This window comes from Ranitomeya variabilis, chromosome 2, assembly GCF_051348905.1.
Source record: "Ranitomeya variabilis isolate aRanVar5 chromosome 2, aRanVar5.hap1, whole genome shotgun sequence".
NCBI classification, from domain to species: domain Eukaryota; kingdom Metazoa; phylum Chordata; class Amphibia; order Anura; family Dendrobatidae; genus Ranitomeya; species Ranitomeya variabilis.
Genome location: NC_135233.1, coordinates 915,883,504 through 915,906,171, shown reverse-complemented (window position 1 = coordinate 915,906,171; position 22,668 = coordinate 915,883,504). Strand labels below are relative to the sequence as shown.

The 22,668-nt window shown below is 42.1% G+C and overlaps 1 protein-coding gene across 10 annotated transcripts in view; it reads right to left on the bottom strand.

The window, feature by feature from the left end:
* Positions 1 to 22,668, bottom strand: part of ZBBX (zinc finger B-box domain containing) — a 336,677-nt gene that overhangs the window by 115,484 nt on the left and 198,525 nt on the right. For all 10 annotated transcript variants that reach the window (XM_077290622.1, XM_077290624.1, XM_077290619.1 and 7 more), the window contains exons 11-12: positions 17,539 to 17,633; positions 17,322 to 17,431 (exon numbers count right to left, since the gene is read on the bottom strand). In XM_077290622.1, the coding sequence (XP_077146737.1) occupies positions 17,322 to 17,431; positions 17,539 to 17,633 (205 nt within the window). The remainder of the gene's footprint in view (positions 1 to 17,321; positions 17,432 to 17,538; positions 17,634 to 22,668) is intronic.

The window sequence follows — 22,668 nt, the reverse complement described above, 5'->3', positions numbered from 1 at the left end:
ATGGTGTTGTCTGAACAGACACCTAATTCGGTGCAATGTGATAGAAAAACCGCAAATTCCCTCATGGTGTTGTCTGAACAGACACCTGATTTAATGCAATGTGATAGAATCCTGACTAGAAATGAGCGGAAAATTCATAGACGCCGGAATGGCTTGTGCTACTACTGTGGTGATTCTACACATGTTATCTCAGCATGCTCTAAACGTATAGCTAAGGTTGTTAGTCCTGTCACCGTTGGTAATTTGCAACCTAAATTTATTCTGTCTGTAACTTTGATTTGCTCACTGTCATCTTATCCTGTCATGGCGTTTGTAGATTCAGGTGCTGCCCTGAGTCTCATGGATCTCTCATTTGCTAAGCGCTGTGGATTTATTCTTGAACCATTAGAAAATCCTATTCCTCTTAGGGGTATTGATGCTACACCATTGGCAGCAAATAAACCGCAGTATTGGACTCAGGTTACCATGTGCATGACTCCTGAACACCGCGAGGTGATACGTTTCCTGGTTTTACATAAAATGCATGATTTGGTTGTTTTAGGGCTGCCATGGTTACAGACCCATAATCCAGTCCTGGACTGGAAGGCTATGTCAGTCTCAAGTTGGGGCTGTCGTGGTATTCATGAGGATTCCCTGCCTGTGTCTATTGCTTCTTCTACGCCTTCGGAAGTTCCGGAGTATTTGTCTGATTATCAGGATGTCTTCAGTGAGTCTGAGTCCAGTGCACTGCCTCCTCATAGGGACTGTGACTGTGCTATAGATTTGATCCCAGGCAGTAAATTTCCTAAGGGAAGACTGTTTAATCTGTCGGTACCTGAACATACCGCTATGCGTTCATATATCAAGGAGTCTCTGGAAAAAGGACATATTCGTCCGTCTTCTTCCCCTCTTGGTGCGGGATTCTTTTTTGTGGCAAAAAAGGACGGATCTTTGAGACCTTGTATTGATTATCGGCTTTTGAATAAGATCACTGTCAAATTTCAGTATCCTTTACCGCTGTTGTCTGACTTGTTTGCCCGGATTAAGGGTGCCAAGTGGTTCACCAAGATAGACCTTCGTGGTGCGTACAACCTTGTGCGCATTAAGCAAGGTGATGAATGGAAAACCGCATTCAATACGCCCGAAGGTCATTTTGAGTACTTGGTGATGCCTTTTGGGCTCTCCAATGCGCCTTCAGTTTTTCAGTCCTTTATGCATGACATTTTCCGGAAGTATCTGGATAAATTTTTGATTGTTTATCTGGATGATATTTTGGTTTTTTCTGATAATTGGGATTCGCATGTGGAGCAGGTCAGGTTGGTCTTTAAAATTTTGCGTGAAAATTCTTTGTTTGTCAAGGGCTCAAAGTGTCTCTTTGGTGTACAGAAGGTTCCCTTTTTGGGGTTCATTTTTTCCCCTTCTGCTGTGGAGATGGACCCAGTCAAGGTCCGAGCTATTCTTGATTGGACTCAGCCCTCGTCAGTTAAGAGTCTTCAGAAGTTCTTGGGCTTCGCTAACTTCTACCGTCGTTTTATCGCTAATTTTTCTAGCATTGTGAAACCTTTGACGGATATGACCAAGAAGGGCTCCGATGTAGCTAACTGGGCTCCTGCTGCCGTGGAGGCTTTCCAGGAGTTGAAACGCCGGTTTACTTCGGCGCCTGTTTTGTGCCAGCCTGACGTCTCACTTCCCTTTCAGGTTGAGGTGGATGCTTCGGAGATTGGGGCAGGGGCCGTTTTGTCGCAGAGAGGCCCTGGTTGCTCTGTTATGAAACCTTGTGCCTTTTTCTCTAGGAAGTTTTCGCCTGCCGAGCGAAATTATGATGTGGGCAATCGGGAGTTGTTGGCCATGAAGTGGGCATTTGAGGAGTGGCGTCATTGGCTCGAGGGTGCTAAGCATCGTGTGGTGGTCTTGACTGATCACAAAAATCTGATGTATCTCGAGTCTGCTAAACGCCTTAATCCGAGACAGGCCCGCTGGTCATTGTTTTTCTCCCGCTTTGATTTTGTTGTCTCGTATTTACCAGGTTCAAAGAATGTGAAGGCCGATGCTCTTTCTAGGAGCTTTGTGCCTGATGCTCCTGGAGTCGCTGATCCTGTTGGTATTCTTAAAGATGGAGTTATCTTGTCAGCTATTTCTCCGGATCTGCGACGTGTGTTGCAGAGATTTCAGGCTGATAGGCCTGAGTCTTGTCCACCTGACAGACTGTTTGTCCCGGATAAGTGGACCAGCAGAGTCATTTCCGAGGTTCATTCCTCGGTGTTGGCAGGTCACCCGGGAATTTTTGGCACCAGAGATCTGGTGGCCAGGTCCTTTTGGTGGCCTTCCTTGTCAAGGGATGTGCGGTCATTTGTGCAGTCCTGTGGGACTTGTGCTCGAGCTAAGCCTTGCTGTTCTCGTGCCAGCGGTTTGCTCTTGCCCTTGCCTGTCCCGAAGAGACCTTGGACACATATCTCCATGGATTTCATTTCTGATCTTCCGCTATCTCAGGGCATGTCCGTTATCTGGGTGATATGTGATCGCTTCTCCAAGATGGTCCATTTGGTTCCTTTGCCTAAGCTGCCTTCCTCTTCCGATCTGGTTCCTGTGTGTTTCCAGAACGTGGTTCGTTTGCACGGCATCCCTGAGAATATTGTGTCAGACAGAGGATCCCAGTTCGTTTCCAGGTTCTGGCGATCCTTTTGTAGTAGGATGGGCATTGATTTGTCGTTTTCGTCTGCTTTCCATCCTCAGACTAATGGACAGACGGAGCGAACCAATCAGACTTTGGAGGCTTATTTGAGGTGTTTTGTCTCTGCTGATCAGGACGATTGGGTGACATTCTTGCCGTTGGCTGAGTTTGCCCTTAATAATCGGGCTAGTTCCGCCACCTTGGTTTCGCCTTTTTTCTGCAACTCTGGTTTCCATCCTCGCTTTTCTTCGGGTCATGTGGAGCCTTCTGACTGTCCTGGGGTGGATTCTGTGGTGGATAGGTTGCAGCAGATCTGGAATCATGTGGTGGACAACTTGAAGTTGTCACAGGAGAAGGCTCAGCGCTTTGCCAACCGCCGCCGCGGTGTGGGTCCCCGACTACGCGTTGGGGATTTGGTGTGGCTTTCTTCCCGCTTTGTTCCTATGAAGGTCTCCTCTCCCAAATTTAAACCTCGTTTTATTGGGCCTTACAAGATATTGGAAATCCTTAATCCTGTATCTTTTCGTCTGGATCTTCCTGTGTCGTTTGCTATTCACAATGTATTTCATAGGTCCTTGTTGCGGCGGTACATTGTGCCTGTAGTTCCTTCTGCTGAGCCTCCTGCTCCGGTGTTGGTTGAGGGCGAGTTGGAGTACGTGGTGGAGAAGATCTTGGATTCTCGCCTCTCCAGGCGGAGGCTTCAGTACCTGGTCAAGTGGAAGGGCTATGGTCAGGAGGATAATTCCTGGGTGGTCGCCTCTGATGTTCATGCGGCCGATTTAGTTCGTGCCTTTCATGCCGCTCATCCTGATCGCCCTGGTGGTCGTGGTGAGGGTTCGGTGACCCCTCACTAAGGGGGGGGTACTGTTGTGAATTTGCTTTTTGCTCCCTCTAGTGGTTACTAGTTTTTTTGACTCTGGTTTTTCTGTCATTCCTTTTATCCGCACCTGGGTCGTTAGTTAGGGGTGTTGCTATATAAGCTCCCTGGACCTTCAGTTCAATGCCTGGCAACGTAGTTATCAGAGCTAGTCTGCTGTGCTCTTGTCTACTGATCCTGGTTCCAGTTATATCAGCTAAGTCTGCCTTTTGCTTTTTGCTATTTGTTTTGGTTTTGTATTTTTGTCCAGCTTGTTCCAAATCTATATCCTGACCTTTGCTGGAAGCTCTAGGGGGCTGGTGTTCTCCCCCCGGACCGTTAGACGGTTCGGGGGTTCTTGAATTTCCAGTGTGGATTTTGATAGGGTTTTTGTTGACCATATAAGTTACCTTTCTTTATTCTGCTATCAGTAAGCGGGCCTCTCTGTGCTAAACCTGGTTCATTTCTGTGTTTGTCATTTCCTCTTACCTCACCGTCATTATTTGTGGGGGGCTTCTATCCAGCTTTGGGGTCCCCTTCTCTGGAGGCAAGAAAGGTCTTTGTTTTCCTCTACTAGGGGTAGCTAGATTCTCCGGCTGGCGCGTGTCATCTAGAATCAACGTAGGAATGATCCCCGGCTACTTCTAGTGTTGGCGTTAGGAGTAGATATATGGTCAACCCAGTTACCACTGCCCTATGAGCTGGATTTTTGTATTCTGCAGACTTCCACGTTCCTCTGAGACCCTCGCCATTGGGGTCAGAACAGTCCTCCAGCATTGCCCCCAGTGTGTCCAGCAATCTGCCCCAGTGTCTCCAGCATTGCCCGTGTCTCCAGCAATCTGCCCCAGTGTGTCATCCAGCATTGCCCCAGTGTGTCCTCCAGCATTGCCCCAGTGTCTCCAGCAATCTGCCCCAGTTTGTCCTCCAGCATTGCCCCAGGGTCTCCAGCAATCTGCCCCAGTGTGTCCTCCAGCATTGCCCCAGTGTGTCCAGCAATCTGCCCCAGTGTCTCCAGCATTGCCCCAGTGTGTCCAGCAATCTGCCCCAGTGTCTCCAGCAATCTGCCCCAGTGTCTCCAGCATTGCCCCAGTGTGTCCAGCAATCTTCCCCAGTGTGTCCTCCAGCATTGCCCCAGTGTGTCCAGCAATCTGCCCCAGTGTCTCCAGCAATCTGCCCCAGTGTCTTCAGCATTGCCCCAGTGTCTCCAGCAATCTGCCCCAGTGTCTCCAGCATTGCCCCCAGTGTGTTCAGCAATCTGCCCCAGTGTCTCCACTCTCCAGCAATCTGCCCCAGTGTCTCCAGCATTGCCCCAGTGTCTCCAGCATTGCCCCAGTGTGTCCAGCAATCTGCCCCAGTGTCTCCAGCATTGCCCCCAGTGTCTCCAGCATTGCCCCCAGTGACTCCAGCAATCTGCCCCCAGTGTCTCCAGCAATCTGCCCCAGTGTGTCCAGCAATCTGCCCCAGTGTCTCCAGCATTGCCCCCAGTGTCTCCAGCATTGCCCCCAGTGTCTCCAGCATTGCCCCCAGTGTCTCCAGCAATCTGCCCCCAGTGTCTCCAGCAATCTGCCCCAGTGTCTCCAGCAATCTGCCCCAGTGTCTCCAGCATTGCCCCAGTGTCTCCAGCAATTTGCCCCAGTGTCTCCAGCATTGCCCCCAGTGTGTCCAGAATTGCCCCCAGTGTCTCCAGCAATCATCCAAACCAAAAGACTATAGAGAGACCGCACTAACAGCTGGTTCTATCACCTTATTGTCATCGATCCAGAATTGATGCTAGAAGCAGTTGGATATCGGGTGCTCACGCCAAAAAAAAGTTCAAATCACCGCTGCAGATAGAGAAAGAAAGCGGGCACTCACCATCCAAAATTACTTCAATCTTTATTCCGACATAGAACGAAAATGCAGGACAGGCAGGGAGATGTTTGCTTCCACTAGACGACGGCCGTTTCGCGCAAATGCGCTTCCACGGGTCAAGACCCGTGGAAGCGCATTTGCGCGAAACGGCCGTCGTCTAGTGGAAGCAAACATCTCCCTGCCTGTCCTGCATTTTCGTTCTATGTCGGAATAAAGATTGAAGTAATTTTGGATGGTGAGTGCCCGCTTTCTTTCTCTATCTGCAGCGGTCTCCAGCAATCTGCCCCAGTGTCCCCAGCATTGCCCCCAGTGTGTCCGTTAGCTTATCAAAAAAAAATAAGCAAAACAAAAAAAAAAAAAAAAACATCTCCTCACCTGACCAGCGATTCAGGCGGCGAGCTCCCTCCAGCAGCGCACACTCGCCGGCGACTGACAATGACGTCAGACGCCGGCGACGTGTGCGCTGCGGACGGCCGACTTCAGCTGCCAGCCTCCAATTGGCTGGCGGCTGTTGTTAACTATTGACGTGCGGGCGCGCGCCCGCACGTCAATAGGAAACCGCCGCAGCGCCGGTAGGGGCCCAGTGAGCAGATGAGGAGGGGCCCGATGCGGGCCCCCTCTCTCTGCCCACCGGGTCCGGGGGCACATAAATGCCGGCGCCGGCGGGCATTCACAGTACTCGGGCGGATTATCAGGGTCAATCTGTGCGGTAGCCCAGGGCCCCCCCACACCACTGGGCCCTGGGCTACCGCCCATATTGACCCTCTGATAATCCGCCCCTGCTCCATACAGTATTATGGGCACCACACAGTACTCCATACAGTATAATAACCTCACATTGTGCCCCATACAGTATAATGGGCCTCCTATACTATTCCATACAGTATAATGGGCCCTATATATTATTCCATATGGTATAATGGGATGCATTTATTACTCCAAGCAGTATAATTGCCCACCATAGTGCTATGTATAGTATAATGGCCACATATATCGCTCCATACGGTATAATAGGCCCCTTATATTGCTCCATACAGTATAACGGCTCCACAAAGTGCTCCATACAGTATTATGGGCTCTATATATTACTGCACTCAGTATAATAGCCCCACATATTGCTCCATACAGTATAATGGGCCCCATATAGTGCTCCATAAACTATAATGGTCCCATATACTACTACATACACTATAATGGTCCCACATAGTTCTCCATACAGTATTATAAGCCCCATACAGTACATAGTGCACCATACAGTATAATGGCCCCACATAGTTCACCATGCAGCATAATGGCTCCACATAATGCTCCATACAGCATAATGGCCCCAGGTATTGCTGCATAAAGTATAATGGCCCCACATAGTGAGCCTGAGAGAGCAATGAATCACAGTGAACTGACATGCGGAATTTGATCAGAGTGTCATTAGCACAATCGGCCCGATTCTCTTGCTTTAGAGAATACATGCTTGTGTGACTTCAGCCTTATAGCACATTACACACACATTTACACAGATTTATGGAACAAAATGTTTAGTGGGAGAGCTTCATTAAGCATATAAGATTTTTTATTTTTTACTGTGGGCAAGACACGGAATCACAAGCATAAGTTGACAAAGCTTAAAGATGTGTTGACTCACAATACACAGTGTTTACAGAACAGGGACATAAGCTTCATCCATGTTTAATCTACAGATACGGAAAAAAAGGATTCATATACGCAAAATCCTCCAGGTCCCTATAATAAACATAATTTTTGCCAGCATTCCTTTAGTTGACAGTGATTGAAGGAAAGGAGCCATTTACAAAGCAATCCAACGAAAGTTCATATTGGTTTGCTAAAAGTAGATCGGCAGATACAATCCTTAACACTGAAATTGCAACACAAAGGACATATTGTGAAAGGTGTTGATAAAATCTGCACATTTCTGATCAAATTTTCAAGCAACTAGCACTAAGCTGTGATATGTAGAAAAGGAATAAAAACCAGATTGATATTTTTCAGCATGGGCCCTGGCAAATTGTACACAGACATTTTTGTGCATGGTCTTTAGGAGAGGCTTCCTCCATGAACAACACCCATGCATGTCATTCCTCTGCAGTGCACACTAGATTATGTCACAGAAAAAGTTCACCCTGGTTTGGGTTTCTATTTCTTTACCTAACTAGAGTGAAATTGTATGTCAATTTTCTTCAACCCTTCTCATCACAATACACTCTGGTGTTTTCGTGGTCGGCCTGAACTGCTCTGTGAGGAGGTTGCAGTTCTATCTTTATTAAATGTTTGTATCACTTTTGCTGCAGTATTCAAACTGTTAAGTAAAACTTTGTGGATCTCCCTGTAGCCTTCACCTTTCTTGTATAAAGAAAATATTTTCTTTCTCAGGTCTAGTGACATTTCTCTTCCATGTGGTGCCACTGCTGACAGCATGAAATGAGGAGGGGTTTTCTTTGTTAACTACTGCTCTTCGCTTTACACCTGTCTAATACATAACTAGACCTACCAGTGGTGGAATTCTTTCTAATTTGAATTTTGTAGTCTAATCTTTAGCTTTTCTCCGAAGACTTTCATTGTGGTGTACTTATTTTTGCAACATAAGTAAATTCTTTAGGAAAAATTACTTTTTGGGGGTGTGGAAAATAACAAATCTTACTGCCAATCAATAACTTATAATTGTAGGAGTATTATGAAAGCAAAGTATTCTGAAAGTAAAGTAAAAGGTTTTCTGACAAATTTGTTGTGGTGTACTCATTTATGCTGAGCACTGTAGACACAGTCAAGCAGGCATATGTATAAGAACAATGTTACATTTTTAGCAGGATTAAACAGGAACAACTATACAAAATTATATGGAACCAACACAGAATAAAATAAATTATAGGTAGGATACCAATTTCTGCCCGATAAAATGACTCATTTTAATTAGTCATTATCCATGAAATGAAAAGTGTCCAGCAGAAAAACAGCTCATTTAAAAAACGAACAAAAGCTAATATGATATAACAGCGAGAAGGGGGTATTACAGAGAATAGATAAAAATATTCACTTCCAAAACTAATAGTAACTGATCAAAAGCAGCCTAGCAGTGATCTCATGAAAGTACATTGAAGAATCATGCTTGCTTAGTCGTGCATTGACACTCCTGGTCTCTGACCCATTTAAACTTAAATTTTACTGGTGTAATACAAAAAGATCCAGAAACATAGTAACCAAATAAGAAAAGAACTATAATAAATGTCAGAAACTTAAGAAGTAGTGTTGGCTTAGTGGTGATTCACATTAATGCATATCCCACCAGAGCAACTTAATAATGAACAGAGAATATACAGTGATCCTTAACTTTGATGTGGGCTTATAGCAAATGTTAAGCTAAAAGCTGAAAGATAAGGTAGTATTTCTGTATGTCAATTCTTTCTATTAATTCAAACATCACTTTTCCGCTAACTAGACCTTGCTGAGGCATCAACTGGAAATTAAAAGATTTATTCAGGAATTCCCTCCGGGGGTTTGGGGATCTCCTTCAGTATACCTGAGCTCAGAATGGCTCATATTAGGCTCCAAGGGCATATGTGTGTGCAAAAAAAAATTCATTAAGAATTATAAAGGCATATTTTTCATTGCCTTTAACACTTTACGTGACATTTAACACATGTCCATAACATTTTAAAGTTTAATAGAAGTGGATGAATTATGCTGCCGGCTCATGTGTGTGGTACTGTGTTGGATTTGCACACTACAGGTTTTATTTAAAAGACGTCACATTAGGGCATACAGATACCATAGCCAAACTACACCCATTCTGATGGACTCGATTTATTAGTGTATTACATAGAAATATGAATGAACATGGGTTTTCGTCTCATTTTTGCAAGGGGACACATGTAAAGCAGTATATAGACATATCCTGACATATAGGCATACTCCTTGGATTTTCTTTTTGGATTTTAGTGCAAGTTAAACTGTTAAAAGAAAGCCTTCACCACATTTTTCATGGTCGAATGAAAAACACAATGTCATAATGGCTGCAGAGTGAAATAAAAGGGTTTTTTGTTTGTTTGTTTTCTTAGTTTTGCCTTTCTGCTGTGGAGATATTAGCAGTCAAAGTATTTGGCAACTATTTGGCAATAGTAACTAATGAGTTCACTTTTTCTGAGTCCAAGTGGGTGTTATTAGATAGTTATCACTGGGGGTGTGTACTTGTTCTCCCTGTATGATGCTGACCAATCATTGGCAGGCAGCAACACTCAGGAGAAAGAAGTACACGATCCACAATAGCTTAAGTTTCTCAGTGCCTGGGATCTAATCACACATATGTCTACTGTGCTCAAGCAACTTATAAGAGCTGTCATTCTATCTCAAACAGGAATAGCCTGCTCTAATCTCACTGCAGAGCGATTACAAATTGCCCTGAGTACAACAGATATAAGTGTGATTGCCGACACATCTCTGAACAGGCAGTACAGCAGAGATGACACTTCCAGGATATGAGGGGAGCTGGGTTTGCAATGTGACACCACTTAAACTCAGCTGTACTGTCCTTGCCCTACAATGCTATTATCTGAAAGGTGTTAGTCACCTGTGCTTTATATTCTTGCAGACGGTTATCAGGAGATCAGTGCGTATCACTGCATCTCATAGACTGAGAAACCTGTTCTATGCTATTGTGGAGGAATATTCTTTTGCTGTTGTGTTGCAGCCTGCTTATGATTGATCAGATTATACAAGGAGAAGAAGTACACCCCCCCCCCCCCTGAAAACTTTCTGATAACACCCACTGCACCTTAACAAAAGTTCTCATTAGGAGTCAAATACTTTGTAAATATCTCTGCAATGGTGAGGCAAAATAAATACAAAAAAAAATGGATCATCATCGATTCTACTCCTAAAGGAGACCACCATATCGACCTCTACTGCAGCAACAGGGATTGGGGAGCAAGTAAGGAATAGTATGTCGGGAGGTAGGGAGGAGGATTTGTGTGTAAGTGTCCATTTTTTATTACTTTAAAAAAATTCCTTAAACGTCTCCATAATACCAAGCTAATACACTTAATACTTACCGCAAGTGTGTGTATGTCCAAATAGGTAACGGTGGACATCATTACAGCAAATTGTAATGAGTGAAAGACATTACTTTAACAACTGTACTATCAATAGCTTCATAAAAATAAGATATAATTCCTTAGAGGAAGAGCTATGATATTAACATGAAATACTAATCAATTTAATGTGAAAATTAGAAGTAAATAATTAGCCTCTGTACACAAAGAGCGATTCACTCCAAGCTCCCAAACACTTCTCTCAATCTTAACTGCCACTTGAAATTGATATTATAACTTTGTTTCACTATACAGTGATTGATGAATGCGCAGTAAATGAATAAAGTGGATTACAGAAAACAAGAGGAAGGAAAACACCTTCACATTAACTGCAGCTAATTTTGTCACTGTTTCCAAAATTAATTTTAAATGGATTGTTACATCAAAATATTGACAAGGTACAATTATCCTATACATAGAGATTCAAGAAGGAAAGTTTTAAAACTGAAAAAGCATCCCACCCTTCCAAACAAAAAACACCCATAGATACTGAAAGATAACCAATCATTTATTTATTTATTTTATTTTGCATAATTGTGTAGCGCCTTTTTGCATCATCATCATTGTCTCCATTGGGGCTCACAATATAAATTCCCTATCATTATGTGTCTGGAGTATTAGAGGAAACCAGAGAACCCGGAGGAAACCCACAAAAACACTGGGATATGTACAAACTCGCAGATGCTGTTTTTTGAGGGATTTGAAGTCAGGACCCCAGCGTTGCAACGCAACATTGCCAACCACTGAGCCACTGTACTGCCTCTTTTCACCTCCGGAAAAACCTCATGAAGTAATGGGAGAGCAAAATATGAAATCTTGTGTATATATATATATATATATATATATATATATATATATATATATATACAGTACAGACCAAAAGTTTGGACACACCTTCTCATTTAAAGATTTTCCTGTATTTTCATGACTATGAAAATTGTACATTCACACTGAAGGCATCAAAACTATGAATTAACACATGTGGAAATATATACTTAACAAAAAAGTGTGAAACAACTGAAATTATGTCTTATAATCTAGGTTCTTCAAAGTAGCCACCTTTTGCTTTGATGACTGCTTTGCACACTCTTGGCATTCTCTTGATGAGCTTCAAGAGGTAGTCACCAGGAATGATTTTCACTTCACAGGTGTGCCCTGTCAGGTTTAATAAGTGAGATTCCTTGCCTTATAAATGGGGTTGGGAACATCAGTTGTGTTGTGCAGAAGTCTGGTGGATACACAGCTGATAGTCCTACTGAATAGACTGTGAGAATTTGTATTATGGCAAGAAAAAAGCAGCTAAGTAAAGAAAAACGAGTGGCCATCATTACTTTAAGAAATGAAGATCAATCAGTCCGAAAAATTGGGCAAACTTTGAAAGTGTCCCCAAGTGCAGTGGCAAAAACCATCAAGCGCTACAAAAAAACTGGCTCACATGAGGACCGCCCCAGGAAAGGAAGACCAAGAGTCACCTCTGCTTCTGAGGATAAGTTTATCTGAGTCACCAGCCTCAGAAATCGCAGGTTAACAGCAGCTCAGATTAGAGAACAGGTCAATGCCATACAAAGTTCTAGCAGCAGACACATCTCTACAACAACTGTTAAGAGGAGACTTTATGCAGCAGGCCTTCATGGTAAAATAGCTGCTAGGAAACCACTGCAAAGGACAGGCAACAAGCAGAAGAGACTTGTTTGGGCTAAAGAACACAGGGAATGGACATTAGACCAGTGGAAATCTGTGCTTTGGTCTGATGAGTCAAAATTTGAGATCTTTGGTTGCAACCACCGTGTCTTTGTGCGATGCAGAAAAGGTGAACAGATGGACTCTACATGCCTGGTTCCCACCGTGAAGCATGGAGGAGGAGGTGTGATGGTGTGGGGGTGCTTTGCTGGTGACACTGTTGGGGATTTATTCAAAATTGAAGGCATACTGAACCAGCATGGCTACCAGAGCATCTTGCAGCGGCATGCTATTTCATCCGGTTTGTGTTTAGTTGGACCATCATTTATTTTTCAACAGGACAATGACCCCAAACACACCTCCAGGCTATGTAAGGGCTATTTGACCAAGAAGGAGAGTGATGGGGTGCTACGCCAGATGACCTGGCTTCTACAGTCACCAGACCTGAACCCAATCGAGATGGTTTGGGGTGAACTGGACCGCAGAGTGAAGGCAAAAGGGCCAACACGTGCTAAGCATCTCTGGGAACCCCTCCAAGATTGTTGGAAGACCATTCCCAGTAACTACCTCTTGAAGATCATGAAAAGAATGCCAAGAGTGTGCAGTCATCAAAGTAAAAGGTGGCTACTTTGAAGAACCTAGAATATAAGACATAATTTCAGTTGTTTCACACTTTTTTGTTAAGTATATAATTCCACATGTGTTAATTCATAGTTTTGACGCCTTCAGTGTGAATGTACAATTTTCATAGTCATGAAGATACAGAAAAATCTTTAAATGAGAAGGTGTGACTCAAAGAAACTGCTCTCTCTTGGTTCCCCTCCTACCTCTCTGACAACTCCTTCACTGTATATTTTGCCAGCTCTTATTCCTCTAATCTTCCCCTTACTCTTGGGGTTTCTCAAGGCTCAGTCTTAGGCCCCTTCTTCTTCACTCTATACATTGCCCCTACTGAACAAACCATCAGCAGATTTGGTTACTAATATCATCCCTATGCTGATGACACCAAATTATACACCTCTTCTCCAGACATCATCCCCACCATAATACAAAATACCAAGGATTGTCTCTAAACTTCTCTTGTTTTCTCCCTCTGCTAACCTACCTATACTCGATATTGCAATTGTCTTGGGTGGTTCAACCATAACTCCCAAGCAGCACGCTCGCTGTCTTGGGGTCATATTTGAAACAGAACTTTCCTTTATTCCCTATATCCAATTGCTCACTCGTGTTACCTACTTCTTAAAAACATTTCCAGAATCTGACTTTTTCTCACCTTTAACCCATTCACAACATGCGCCGTACAAGTATGGCACATGTCGTGTCTTCCCCTTTGATGTGGGCTCCGTCACTGAGCCCACATCTTTCCCGACACATGTCAGCTGTTTTGAACAGCTGACATGTGCCTGGAACAGCCGCGGGTGAAATCGCGATCCACCTGTGGCTATTGACCCCTTAAATGCTGCTGTCAAACTCTGACAGCAGCATTTAACGTGCGCTTCTGGCCATCGGGCTGGAAATCCACCCATCAGTGACCCCCACCGATGATCACATGGGTCACCGATGGGTTGGAATGATAACCAGAGGTCTACTAAAGACCTCTATGGTTGTCATTGCTGGCTTGCTATGAGCGCCACCTCTATTGACTATAGAGGCATGTTAAAAGTAAAAAAAAATTTTTTTTAAAAATATATATATAAAAGTTCAAATCATCCCCCTCTTACCCCATTCAAAATAAAACAATAAAAAAACTCAAACATATACATATTTGGTATTGCAGAACCCGATCGCTAAACGAGGTAACGAGAAAAAAAATGAAAATGCCAGAATGATGTTTCTTTGGTTGCCGCAACAATGCATTAAAATGCAATAAAGAGTGATCAAAAGATTGCACCAAAATGGTATCAGTAAAACGTCAGCTCGGAGTGCAAAAATTAAGCCCTCATCCAACCCGAGATCACGAAAAATGGAGAAGCAACGGGTCTCGGAAAATGACACAATTTTTTTTTTTTTTAACAAACTTTGGATTTTTTTTCAACACTTAAAAAAAAAGAACCTAGACATGTTTGGTGTCTATGAACTCGTAATGACCTGGAAAATCATAATATCATAATGGCAGGTCAGTTTTAGCATTTGGTGAACATTGTAAAAAAAAATCCCAAAAAGTTGTGGAATTGCATTTTTTTCTGCAATTTCACCGCACTTGGAATTTTTTTCCCGTTTTTGAGTACATGATTTGAAAAAAACAATGGTGTCGTTCAAAAGTACAACTTGTTCCGTAAAAAACAAGCCCTCATATGGCCATATTAATGGAAAAATTAAAAAGTTATAGCTCTGGGTAGAAGGGGAGCGAAAAACAGAAACGTGAAAACGAAAAAGGCGTCCGTCTTGAAGGGTTAAAACTGCAAAAACTTTTACTGTCCCTCTTATTCATTCTCGTTTGGACTACTGCAACTATGTAATAATCGGTCTTCCTCTAACCAAACTTCCTCCTCTCAAATCAGTCCTGAATGTGACAGCCAAGGTTGTATTTCTGTCCAGCCGCTACATCGATGCCTCCATTTTGTGCCAGTAATTGCACTGGTTGCCTATTCGCTATGGAATACAATACAAACTTATCTCTCTCACCCACAAAGCTCTCCACAGTTCTGCATCACCCTATATCTCCTCCCTCATCTCTATCTCCCTACCCATACTCTCATTTTTGCAACAGATGTAAGGATAACATCCTCCATAATTCAAACCTCGCACCTCCGTCTCCAAGACTTCTCTCTGGAATGCACTACCCCAGATAAACCTACTAATGCCTAGCCCTCACATTTTTAAGCGTGCTTTAAAAACACATCTCTTTAGACAAGTCTGTCACCTAATTTTACTAATCTAATTCTTCCATGTTAATTCTTTCAAAATTTTCTTCAGAATCTGGTCCCTCCCATTCATCTGACTATACATCCTCCATACATCCAATATCAATAGATACTTAGACAGATGACCAGATCATGCAGCTTACTTGACATGCCAAGCACTTTTTACCTATTGTGTCTCCCCTATTTCCTTGTAGAGTGTAAGCTTGCGAGCAAGACCCTCACTCCTACTGTAACTGTTGTATTATGTGCTACTTTGTATTGTCTTTATTGTCTGTACATGTTCTGGCTGAATTGTAAAGTGCTGCAGAATATGTTGCCACTATATAAATAAAATTATTATTATTTATTATTAAACATTGGGTGGAGTTTATGCTTGGGATCTTTGTCCTGTTGGCAAGTCAAATGACACGTGAACTTCACCTTCCTTGCAGATGGAATGCCATGTTCTCACAGAATTTACTGTTATTTGATTTAATGCATTTTACCCTCCACATAGTGTAGATTTTCAGCAACAGAGGAAGCAAAGCTGACCCAGAGCATCACTGAGATACTGCGATTGTTCAACTTTCCAGATCTGTTTCATATCTCCACAGAACAGAATCCCCAAAATTTTGTGGCTTGTTTGGTTCTGAGCCTATTGAAACTGACATTTCATGTACTTTTGGGTCAGTAAAAATCAAAGTATTGAAGTTTGGACATGGAAACCTTCAGCGTTGGCTGCTACCAAATTTTGATTCAGATCTTTTGCAGTCACTAGAGAGTTGAGTTTTGACCACTTTCCCCCTCAGGAATCTAGTGGCAGCCAGTGATAGCTTCCACATTTTGGCACGTGCAGGTAGTGTAGCCAAGGTTCCTATAACTTTTAACTTGCAACTATATTTCTAGGACCATTCAATGCTTCTACTATTTTTTGGGGGGTCCCTTTCCATGTTTGTGCAAGGCAGAGATCTCTTCTCTCAACTATTTGGACCATTCTCTTGACTTTTATATTTCTAACATGCAATTAAACACCACAGTCAATAAACCTCTAGCCAGTCCAGGTATTTGATGGGTTTTATCTCAAGCACATCTGATGTAACTGCTAACTCCGTTATTGCATCATGGATCTTGGAGATGACACTTGATTTGTGAATGTGTGCTTTTATGAGGGATTCTATTCAGTGGTGTGAATAGTTCTGAGACTACAGTTATTAAAGTGGCACTTTGTGTTGAATTTGGAGAAACCACGTATTATACTAGTTGTGTGGAGCCACCTACATTATTCTTTTCTGATTTTCTATAACAGCATAAAGTTTCTAAATTTTGCTAATAAACCTAATTTTTAGTGATAAGTGATGAGTCTCGGAGAACCATTGCTGAAATGTGTCGCCCCACAATGCTACTGCACTGCCAGAAGGTCTCCGAGTATTTCTGACTGCTGGGAGATTTAGTTTTCTGCGCCTCAGCTGTATGATTTACAGCTGATAGACAGCTTGAATAAATGTGGGGATTCCCTAGCAACCAGGCAACCCTCACATGTACTCAGGCTGGCTAGCAGCCGTAAATCAAGCAGCTGTGTCAACAAAAACTAAATCTCCGAGCAGTCACAAATACTCGGAAACCCCTCGAGAGTGCTCAGGAAAACCCAAGCAATGAGTACACTCGCTCATCACTACTAATTTTCTAATGAGGGTTGAATAATTTGGATAGCAGCTGTACTTCTGGCAGTGCAGCAGCATTGTGGGGCGGCACATTTCAGCAATGGTGCTCTGAGACTGTATACGCCTGTCTAACAGAAAATCAGCCAGAACGCCCATAGTAAATAATTGGATATCAAGTATTACTTCTTAAACTGTTCTGAAAAAGGTTTGACTGTGATTGTTCGCCTGATTTTTTTTGCAACGCTGTTCATTTTAGTAAAATAACTTTTGTGCAGTGCAGCACAGTGCACCTCTACTTTATAGGACTACCATAGTATGTGTCTGGCATTAGACCGCACTTATCGGAATGATATGTTTTATTGCAGAACTTTTTACTGCAGTGCCGCTCCAGCGTTACACATTTATGGCAATACACTAATGCTCATACTACTAAAGGATATTCCAGCCTCTCATATAACGTAAAACTGTCAGTTTCATGACAAAATGAGTTAACATTACTAAAATATACTATAACGCAGCAAGGAAAAACTCAGTCGAATACTCTAATTCTGCCAAAGTGAGGCTAATGCACATAGCAGACTATTATTCTGCTGAAATGAAACCTTCTGCATGGCGCGCCAAGATATAGTACCCAACTGCAGTTATTCCCTTTATCAAAACGTTTTAATGGCTGCACAATACCTTATCCAACTCCACAATCTTTAAAGCAGGTTCATGTATCACATCGTTCCTGACATGTTCCTCAGCTCTGAACAAAGCCACATAATTTTCATGAGCTTCCATTTCTTCAGCTTGAAAGAGTAACAACCAGGTAAGAATTAGTGCAAAGTCAATGGAATTAACGTCTTATTCAGGCGCTTTAGTGCGGTCAATACAAATGCAGCAGAGGCGCACTAACCTGTCAAATCACAGCACTTATCCAGTTCATTCTCTGATACCGTGGGAGAATATCTCACTTCTAAATGGTTATCTAGGACTTGACTTACTGGAGTTCTGGAGAAGGGAGGAAAAAGTGAATATATTTAATTTATCGACCTCGGAGCTATGGGAAACAATATGGGGTGAAGAACACAAATTTCTCACAAAGCAAGAACATGACCATCTCAACAATGGCCAACATACAGTATAACATAAGTTCAATCATTGACATTTACCAGAGACTTTTTATTAGGATTACATACAAAATACGTCGACCCTATATATAGTGTTGTACAGCACCCAGATTTCATGCCTAGTGCTGCACCTATTATTTGCCTGGTTGGGTTTTATAATAATGCAATTCATATGTGACCAGATGTCAGAAGAAGATAAATGAAAACACAGAAAACCTAAGCGAAAAGAATGTGACGAGTTATGACATCTGCATTAAGGTGAAGAAAACCAATGAGAAGCATTTATATTGATTTTTAAAGCTTGCAAGGAAATCGCGGCTGTTCAGCTGCTAAACAAGGCGTCGTTCTGACGAGCACTTTTCAGTCCAACAGATCGCACATTGACAGCTCATGACCCAATGTGTGTGATGGGATATGAACATTTTTTCGCATGGATCGTAGCCTCTTTTTTGGGGGGGGCTTAATCCCCTCTCTAAAACTCAGTGGCTACAAAGACTAAATAAAATGGCCTCCATATAAACACCAACCACATGGCTTCTGTTTTTAATTGATCTATTGCAAAATCTAGGTAGGAAACTATTTCAGGCCTTTTGTTATTTATTTTTCTTTAATCTGATGTTATATGGGCAAAAGAGTAAGAAAGGGCATAAGAAACACATACAGGTGCAAGAAAGGGATACCGCATATAGGACACCATACAGATGAAAAATAGGTTTACTGGAAAAAAGGACATATTTTCAAATGCTGATCAGTCTTCGCTAGAAAGAATATATTTCATCTCTCTAGAAGAATGAATGTGAGGTGCACAATGTATTTGCTTTAGATGGTCATAGTTTCATGACTTTTCAATATTGGATGGACCCTTACTGAAAACATCCTTTGCGCCGAGGTTTGTGTTTTGAGCCTATTTTCGTTTGCACCCAATTCATTATTCCATTTGTCCCTTTTAATAAGTCTATTTTATATGTGATTTTAGTTTTTTTCATGCTTTGTGGGTTGAATTTAGGGATTTCAGTTGTTTTCCCCTAATTCATCAACTGCAACTTTCAAACAACCACAATTTTTGGTGCAATTTCACTCTTTTTCTGCTGGTGCGTATTTCAGTAAACCAGTCATTTTGAGAAACGTATGACTTTTGGTGCCAAAAGGTTGCAAAAACATTTTAGTACTGTAAAAAGAAAAAAAAAACATTTTTGACTTTGCACCAAATTCAGGAATCACATGAGTCAGTTTAGAGAATTTGGGGCCAAGCGGCAACTAATACCACAAGTTATTAAAGAAAAGTGACTTACAAACACACAAATGATGGATCAGGACCCCGGCTGTCTGAATATAGCACAATGTCAGATAGCTGCACACTCGGGATGGCCATTCTAGCAAATGCAGTACCCTACTGAAATTCCTCATTCCTGTGTGTGCCCATGCAAGACATTATCAATGCAGCATCCTTCAGACTGGCCATAAAAACCCAGCAAGTTCACCACCATAAAATATAGCATCATCTATCAGCTAGAATTATTCCATTTTAGCTCTGCAATATGCAACTTCCATCTGATTTTCAAAGCGCAAAATCTAAGTTGTGACAATTTGCACAAAAATATCACATCACATATTGAATTTTCTGACATCAAAATAACTCTTTTTTATTATTTTATTTTTGCACATAATTCAATGGCTTAATATATTAAAAATTAGAAGTCAAGAAAAATACGATACAAAAACAAATAAACACAGCAAACCCTATTTATGAAGAGTTATCCTACGGCTCCAGGAGAAGAAAAAGAACTCTGTGGCGGAAACCTTTAAGGCTACTTTCACACTAGCGTCGGTACGGGTCCGTCGCTATGCGTCAGGCCGACGTACCGACGCACGTTGTGAAATTTGTGCACGACATGGGCAGTAGATGCAGTTTTTCAACGCATCCGCTGCCCATTCTGAAGTCCGGGGAGGAGGAGGCGGAGTTTCGGCTGCGCATGCGCGGTAGAAAATAGCGGATGCGACGGACAAAAAAAGTTACATTGAACGTTTTTTTGTGACTACGGTCCGCCAAAACACGACACATCCGTCGCACGACGGACGCGACGTGTGGCCATCCGTCGCGATCTGTTGCTAATACAAGTCTATGGGCAAAAAATGCATCCTGCAAGCACATTTGCAGGATCCATTTTTTGCCCAAAATGACGGATTGCAAAAAACGCAAGTGTGAAAGTAGCCTAAGAAACCATAGTAGATGGGATGGATTGCCTTTATTTTTCTATTAGAACCAGTAAAGACGCTGCAACTGGGTGGGTGATAGGCCCACCGATGCCAGCAAATACTTCAGCTGAAGTGTATTGCAGCGCAGAGACCCATCAGGTATGTGCGCCACAATACATGCTGCCGGCCAATCAGAGACAAGCAGCTGACGTCGACAAGCACATGACCAGGGCCGCATGGCAGTGACATCATGCGATCCCATGGCTTGTATGCTGAAGTCAGATGCTGGCTGGAGAAGAAGAGGCCGCACGGCGGGGGAGCACAGGGAAGGGGAGTATAATAGTTTACTTTTTTTTTTTAAATCAGTGAGTACACAGTGCCCGTGGCCATAATGTGGCATATATATATATATATATATATATATATATATATATATATATATATATATATATATATATATATATATATATATATATATATATATATATATATATATATATATATATATATATATATCTGTGGACTGTGCATTATACTACATGGAGTACTATGGGCTGTGCATTATACAACATGTATGACTATGGGATGTGCATTATAATATATGGATGATTATGGAATGTGCATTATAATATATGGATGACTATGGGCTGTGCATTGTACTACATGGATAACTATGAGCTGTGCATTATACTACATGGATGACTATGGGCTGTGCATTATACCACATGGATGACTATGAGCTGTGCATTATACTACATGGATGACTATGCGCTTTGCATTATACTACATGGATGACTATGAGCTGTGCATTAAACCACATGGATGACTATGAGCTGTGCATTGTACTACATGGATGACTATGAGCTGTGCATTATATTACATCATGACTATGGGCTGTGCATTATACTACATGGATGACTATGAGCTGTGCATTAAACCACATGGATGCCTATGAGCTGTGCATTATACTACATGGATGACTATGAGCTGTGCATACTAAATGGATAACTATGGGATGTGCATTATACCACATGGATGACTATGATCTGTGCATTATACCACATGGATGACTATGAGCTGTGCATTATACCACGTGGATGACTATGGGTTGTGCATTATACTATATGGATGACTATGAGCTGTGCATTATACTATATGGATGACTATGGGCTGTGCATTATACTACAAGGATGACTATGGAGAGAAAAAAGCACCACAAGCAGTTTTTAAATATCCAAAATTGACAAAATCTTTATTAAATGTAAAAGAAACAGACAGGTACAGTAGGGACATGGGAATACATGTAAGAACACGGCATAAAACGTACCCAACGAGAGCCGTGGACGGCCATATATCAAGTATATTGGTAGAGAACCAAGTTATAACATAGCATGACCTTATAGATGACAATACTGGGCCACCCTGGTCAGAAACATATCAGAGTTATAAAGTGATACACACTTGCTCTATATAAGACAGCACATGTGAGCTGCTTGGTATGCCCCCTGAGGAAGGTTTCGTAACCGAAACGCGCGTCGGGAATAGCGGTGGACGGCGTGGTGACGGACGTGCAACCCTGGTATGTCATTATATTAATATGTGCACTGTATCACTTTATAACTCTGATATGTTTCTGACCAGGGTGGCCCAGTATTGTCATCTATAAGGTCATGCTATGTTATAACTTGGTTCTCTACCAATATACTTCATATATGGCCGTCCACGGCTCTCGTTGGGTACGTTTTATGCCGTGTTCTTACATGTATTCCCATGTCCCTACTGTACCTGTCTGTTTCTTTTACATTTAATAAAGATTTTGTCAATTTTGGATATTTAAAAACTGCTTGTGGTGCTTTTTTCTCTTTTTAGTATATATTGCAGTTTATCCTAATACTGTCCATATATATGATGGGGTTTATGCTTTGGCCTGACTTTTTGAGCCTTGTATTTTGACATTTATCCCCCATTTATGCAGGATGTCAATTCTAGTGTATCTACCAAGGATGACTATGGGCTGTGCATTGTACTACATGGATGACTATGGGCTGTGCATTATACTACATGGATGACTATGGGATGTGCATTATACCACATGGAATGACTATGATCTGTGCATTATACCACATGGATGACTATGAGCTGTGCATTATACCACATGGATGACTATGGGTTGTGCATTATACTATATGGATGATTATGGAATGTGAATTATACTACATGTATGACTATGGGATGTGCATTACATTACATGGATGACTATGGGTTGTGCATTATACTATATGGGTGATTATGATATGTGCATTATACCACATTGATGAATATGAGCTGTGCATTATACCACATGGATGACTATGGGCTGTGCATTATACTACATGGATGAATATGGGCTGTGCATTATTATATATGGATGATTATGGGATGTGCATTATACCACATGGATGACTATGAGCTGTGCATTATACCACATGGATGACTATGGGCTGTGCATTATACTACATGGATGACTATGGGTTGTGCATGAGACTACATGGAGGACTATGGGGGTGCATCATATTATATGCAGGACTTTGAGGAGTGCATTATACATCTGCTATGGGGCCACATGACTTCTATGTTCGGCCATGGAGAGATATACACTCACCGGCCACTTTATTAGGTACACCTGTCCAACTTCTTGTTAACACTTAATTTCTAATCAGCCAATCACATGGCGGCAACTC